This window comes from Carassius auratus, unplaced genomic scaffold (assembly GCF_003368295.1).
Source record: "Carassius auratus strain Wakin unplaced genomic scaffold, ASM336829v1 scaf_tig00215270, whole genome shotgun sequence".
Classification (NCBI taxonomy): Eukaryota; Metazoa; Chordata; class Actinopteri; order Cypriniformes; family Cyprinidae; genus Carassius; species Carassius auratus.
This window is the reverse complement of record NW_020528018.1, coordinates 141,800-148,406: the sequence shown is the minus strand read 5'-3', so window position 1 is coordinate 148,406 and position 6,607 is coordinate 141,800. Positions and strand designations below refer to the sequence as shown.

The window sequence follows — 6,607 nt, the reverse complement described above, 5'->3', positions numbered from 1 at the left end:
ATACATATATATACACACACATACACACACACACACACACACACACACACATATATACCGCCAACCGGGGGTGGAGATGAGGATGAGAGTGTATTGGTCTTGCATAACTAGAACTATTAATATTTTCTAGAAGAAAAAGGCAGCGTACAAACATGTGCAGCTTTTTGGAGGCATGATCTCAGTTCTTGTTCACAGTTTCTCAGGGGTGCAAACACATGTATGGTCAAAAAAGAGAGAGGTAATCGAAGCCCCCGCCCAGAGGCAAATATCCAGATACTTACATTGCCACCAACCCCTGCCATCCCCAGCCCACCCCATAGGCACAGACTAGAATGAAATTCTGAAAATCTAAATACACAGACGCTAATTTGTAATAATCGATTTCATTTTTTATTCCGAAACATAAACTCTCATTGAACTATCTTCTTGCTTTACTCCAACTTCCTCTTCTTCCTGGCCACCTCCTGCAACGTATCCAGGGCCTTGCGTCTGGCTGCATTAATTTTCTTATCAACATGTTTGAGACGTGTCTGCCTCTCTTCGGCCAGAGCAGTGGTCATGGCCTTCTCTGCACTTTCACATGTAGCACTGCAGCCATACTCCACCTGCCTCTTCTGCTTTGCCTCCATCCTCTTCTCTCTGTCGGTCTTGTCCCTTCTCGCTGCAACCCTAATGTTCTGGCAGAGAGTTTTATCAATGTCAGCTCTTTTGAACATGCTAATGCCAGTCTTGCCCCTTGACCTCAGCACATATTTGACAGTCTGCACTGCATCAAAGGTGGAGATCTTCATGCTAGATCTTTTAGCATCAATCACATCTCCCATGAGACTAAAGGAGGACTCTACCAGTGGTCCATGGAAGATGGAGAGGGCCCGTCTGATAACCTGGCTGAGAGCTGGATACTTCCCCAAACTCATGACATGGGCCCACCACTTCACAATGTCATCTCCATCTTCATACTTGGCCAGGTTGGGGTCCACATTGTACCTAATGATCTCCTGGGTGATCTCACTCTCTAGGGGCACTAAATGTTTCATGATCCTAGCCAACTCCTTCATCTGGGTAACAGCATGGGAATGTTGAATCTCTGAACACAAAAGAAGACATTTTGGAGAAAGTCGGTAACCAAACGACTGATGGACCCCATTATTGACTTCCATAGTAGGAAAAAAAAAATACTATGGAAGTCAATGGGGACCAGCAACTGTTTAATTTCCAACCTTCTTTAAAATACCTTTTTTTGTGTTTAGCAGAAGAAAGGAAATAATACAGGTTTGGAACAACTTGAGGGAGAGAAAATGACAGAATTTTCATTTTTGGGTGAACTATTCCTTTAACATTGTTGCCCCAGCATGACTATACCAGCTCAGCAAACAGAAGTCTACAGAGAAATGTCACCTTATTTGAGCAGACTTTGCTTTTCCAGTGCTTGATCGGTACATGATTGGAGCGTTTGGGCCGTGAACGACAGAGCGGAACGCGCAGCGCAAACACGGAGTCGGACATTGAGCAGAGAGTGCAGCGCGCCGACACCTATGGCCGACACACACACAGACACACGGAACAGAGAGTGCGGCGGCGCACACGGAGCGGAAAAGACCCGCTCATGAAAGCTGCGAGAGAATGAAACCCGATCCACATATTTTCGGCTTTTCAATAGCAGCCGCAAACAGGAAATCATTCAAACGAGGCAAAAAAGTGCTGCGTTAAATGCGTTTTTTTAACGCGTTAAACATTTCAAATTAATCGCAAAGATTTACGCGTTAATTCCCCCAGCCCTAATTAATATTAATAAAACATCCTAACTATCAGCATTGGCGTGTTCTACCTCTTTTACTGACGCCTTACAAAATGAAACGGGTAACATTAGCACCACAACCATTATTTGCACTCGAACAAATTAGCAGTAACTTACTCCTGAATATATTTTTAGGTTTCCATATATATCGACGGATTACGTTTTTCACAAGCACATGCGACCAAAATGGTTGTAATTTTGAGCCTAACAAGATTCTATGTAGCTACAGTCATCCATAATTTGATCTGCTAGCTAGCACTAACGTTAGGTCTTTACATGTGAACTTGATGTAGCTAAATCGTACTGATAGCAGGTTACACACAGACACACAACATATTACCTCGGCCTAGTTAAAATGTTTAATAAATTACATGACTAGTAGATTACATAACATTATAAACCAAAAATATCCTTACCTCCAGTCATTGATGATCCATGCTTCAGTCATGTTTAAGGTAAAAAAAAAAATGTTTTAATTCATCAAATTAAAACATTCATCAAAGATTGTTTGTGAGATGCTTAAACTGTCTTCCGTGTCTCTGTGTATCAGCACAGCCAGCCAAACAGCAGAAAGAAAACACAAGCCTGTGTGTTTAAAGCAATTCCACTTGTACGTACATCAGATATGATGACTACGGCTACAGTGGGTAATAATAACCATTAATCAATACATATTTAGATCTTAAACTCCTTTCTTGCATCTCTATAAGAAGCAGAAGTCACAGACTTGTTTTTGTTTTCTAGTGATTTGACATGGAAACCTTAAACCTGAGATTAATCATGTCTTGTACAATGATTCTTCTAACACAGATATTTACGCTCTTGGCTTTCTATTAAGTTTACTTGGCGCAGTCCCAGATGAGCCACGAGGAGGAGAGATCACTGATTTACATCTTAAAATATTCAATTTCTTTTTTTTTGTATCTCTATAAAATGTCAAAGCCATGTTTTTGTTTTACAGATTTAGATCGTAAAATAATTTCTTGCATCTCTATAAGAAGCAGAGGTCACAGACTTGTTTTTGTTTTCCAGCGGTTTAACATACGCTTCTGGCATGTGTACGCTGAGATGCTGGACCACAGGAGGACAGACATGCTGTACGGACGCGTAACCAGGTATGATCGCACACCTAATGAGAACTTATGCTTGCATCAATGGAATCAGATATGATGATTAAGGCTTTCCAGTGGTGTGACATGCACTTCAGACATGTGCGACGTGACATGTTTTTGACTTGAGTTCTTTGTAATATTTTCATTTTTTTGTGTTATGCACTATTTATGTATTTGTGTGGTTACTACATTGGTGCCTGTCGTCTTGACAATTTTAGGGAGATGCCACTTTAACTGCAAGGAGATCAGGGAGATGCTCCGGCCTTCTGGATACAGACAGCCCAGGCCCTGTGGAGAAAGAAGCAGCACAAACCACATATTACTATTTGTTTAGATATGTATTAGTATTGCTTAATTTGTGTGTTTGTAAACACTGTAAACCCGGATAAGTTGAATTTACTTAAAAAAACTGAGGTAACTCGTTGCCTTAAAAAAGTTAAGTAATGAAGCATTAGTTGAATAAGTGAAGTGGACTACGTTCAATGTACTAAACACACACACACACACATATATATATATATAGAGAGAGAGAGAGAGAGAGATACATTAATTCACAAAACAATGTATGTTTACACTTATTTATTTATTTTAACTGAAATATTGTAATTATTTTTCCCTGCACCAAAATGTCTTCACATTCAGTGTTTTTTTAATTCATATAAAGAACATACTTTACAACAATTAAAACAATGTCAAAGCAAATCAGTGCAAAGGCACAAAAAAATGTATTTGGTCCATATGTATTCTCAATTTAATCGGGTTTATAGTGCTTACATTTATCTGCTTAAACAACACAGCATCTCAGTCATTACCATTAACTATGAATGCAGGCCCATACTTAGCTGATTTGGGACCCGGTGCGAAGTAGGAAGCGTTCCGGGGGGGTGGGGCTCATTCAGTCCGTTTTCCCCTCAAGTGTGGAGTCCGGTGCGACCGCATCAGTTGCACCCCCTAAGGACAGCCCTGGCTGAATGTATGTTACTGATCACTGAACAAAGTCTGTGCCAATGGAGAAAGTAGTCTCTTTCTTTTTTTCAGGACGACAGGATGTGGTTCTCTGCAGTTTCCATCTAAGCAAGAAATCCACTCCCACTTGCAGCATCACAAAAGTGCTTCTGTAAAATTGGGGAGAAAAAAACTATCATTTTACATCCATTTATCAAAAATATTATTAACAGGTGAAATATCAGACCAGTATCAATTACAATACAACAATAGTTCACTTAAAGCATTTACCCAAAAATTCTGTCATAATTTTTTTTCATCCTCATGTGGTTCCAAACCTGTATGACATACATGTCTTACATGGTGTGTGTAGAACCGCATGAGTATAAGTGAACAATTCATGTGAACAATTTGTTTTAAGGATTATTTCGGGATTATAATTAAGGATTATATATTTTTTTCAATTATGTCATCATTTATTTACCCGACTGCTGGTCTCTGTGCATGAATATGTGTTCATGAGAATCTATTAGCAAAGCAATTCAATCCAACTCAACTAGGAAAAGCACAATAAAAACAAAGCATGCAATACAACAAATGTGCTTTTTTTTTTAGATAAATACATCTGCTGTGCTCGTCAGCTGTCATTTTGACAGTCATAACAATCGAAGCTCTGGTCAGGAGTCAGTGAAAAAGATTCAACTCAGTGAAGAAAGTACACAGTTTGTTTGTTTTTTTCTTGATTTTTTTTTCACAACTTTTGTGCAATTCAGAGTGAACTAAACTAATAGTGTCTCATGAACACACAGTCATGCACAGAGACCGACAATCTAGTCAGGATGTTGGTTTAATAATATGAAAAAGTTCAGTATGTTTCTGATTCTTTCTACGATTCCTGAATTCCATGCTGATCTCACTGCGCTGAGGGCTCTATCAAAATGTATGCGCATAAATGGGACAGCACATAAATAAATGACAGTACCAAAAAAATCATATCTAATCTGTAGTTCATGCTACCCATGTGTCATACTCCAAGTCTTGTGAGGGCACAAATTCACTTTGAAGGGTGAACAATTTAACTCATGCATTATAGAGGATTTGAGTATATTGAAAAGTTATTTTCAAATATATACAAATTTATATATATATATATATATATATATATATATATATATATATATATATATATATATATATATAAAATATGAAACCTACACATACATACATAAAATGGAAAAAATAACTACGTAAAATACAATATACTGAAACTCAACATTATGAAAACTCATTAAATTAATGCTTAGTATAATGACAAAAATGACAACATTTGGTCAGGAGAGGTGCAAGAAACAATTAACATTGCTGATATTGCTTTTTGACATTAAATTTAATCAGTGAGAAATGTTTCAGATCATCTAGGCACCCACAGCATACAAATAGCATTAACGTTACTAAATAATATCATTTTATGAAATAACGTACATAAAGTAAATGAAGTAAAACACTTATTTTCCGTGTTTTCCTTGTTAAAACCAACTTCTCCGTCTGCTCCGCTTTATAAGTGAAAGAAAATATCTCTCCGAAGAAAGTGTAGGAGCGCACAACATATTAATTTCACAATAATCAATATGCTGTTATAAAATAGATAGTTTAAATGAGGTAAAACGCTTAACGTTACTTCTGTTTTTTTCCGCGTCTGCACCATTATGGTCTGCTGCACAGCAGTTCAAATCTGTGAGGAACCATTAGGCTCGTTTAGGTGCTCAGAGCATTTAAATATCACCATAAAGTAATATCATCTTACAAAATACATGTAAACGAGGTAAGTTAAATCACTTATGGTGTTTTCCTTTGATAAAAAAAACGAATTCCCCGTCTTCTCCCCATCGCGAGTGGAAGAAAATATCGCTCTTGAGAAAAAGTTTTGGAGTAAAGCACATAAATATCACTAAAAACCAATATGATGTTATTAAAGACATTTTAAATGAGATAAAAACACTTACTTTTTAGATTTCCCATATAGAAAATAAAAGACGTCCTTGTCTGTTCCACATCGTGAGTGAAAGGAAATGTCCTTGAGAAAAGTTTATGTGCACACAGCAAATAAATGTCATTATAAAACAATATGATATTACAAACCCCATTTTATGAGTAAGGTTATACACTTTATTTCGCCATATTCCGTCCTCATACGAGCCGCGTCGTGAGCAAAGAAAATGGCGTCTGTGAAAAGTATTTCAGATGGGTCAGGCGCGTGCACACGAGTAAATGTCCCGGATGTGACTATTAACACTCAAAGGTAACTCTGATTATTTACATCGGCCAGAGGAGGCTGTTTACACTAGCTAAAATTCAACACCACAACTTTAACACTTTACTCTAAAAGTCCCCAACACTAGGATTTCAACACTGGGTAATTTGCTGTGATGAAAAGAAAAATATATCTTCCTCTTTACTTCCAATCATTACAATATTGTACAGCACCTCTTCAAGTTTTCATCAATTTTATGTTAACATCAGGGACACAACAATAAAATCCAGAAATCACAAATTTACCCGTGACTCCATGGAAAATAATTTGTGATTTCATATTTTGTTTTTGACCCTTTGAACCGTTGGACACGTCTCGGCATGAGACGGGAAGCGCCAGGCTGCAGCCAGTCTTGTTAGTAACAGGCAAAACTTGATGATATTGAATTGTTTGAGCTCAATCACATAATTACAATAAGATAGGCCATTAAAAAGTACAGTT

At 37.6% G+C, this 6,607-nt stretch overlaps 1 protein-coding gene across 1 annotated transcript; it reads right to left on the bottom strand.

The window, feature by feature from the left end:
• Window positions 1-377: 377 nt before the first annotated feature.
• LOC113094190 (uncharacterized) lies at window positions 378-6,607 on the bottom strand. The gene is made up of 5 exons (XM_026259894.1): window positions 5,859-6,607; window positions 3,723-4,025; window positions 3,100-3,198; window positions 2,215-2,236; window positions 378-1,087 (listed from the first exon to the last, which is right to left on the bottom strand). The coding sequence occupies exons 2-5, from the start codon at window positions 3,723-3,725 to the stop codon at window positions 432-434; spliced, it is 780 nt and encodes a 259-aa protein (XP_026115679.1). The 5' UTR covers window positions 3,726-4,025; window positions 5,859-6,607; the 3' UTR covers window positions 378-431.

Coding starts and splice junctions, on each gene's coding strand:
- LOC113094190 (XM_026259894.1), bottom strand. Junction 2,237..3,099: donor TCAAGACGACAGGCACCAAT/GTAGTAACCACA, acceptor ACATGACTGAAG/CATGGATCATCAATGACTGG. Junction 1,088..2,214: donor TGGATCATCAATGACTGGAG/GTAAGGATATTT, acceptor TTTTGTGTTCAG/AGATTCAACATTCCCATGCT.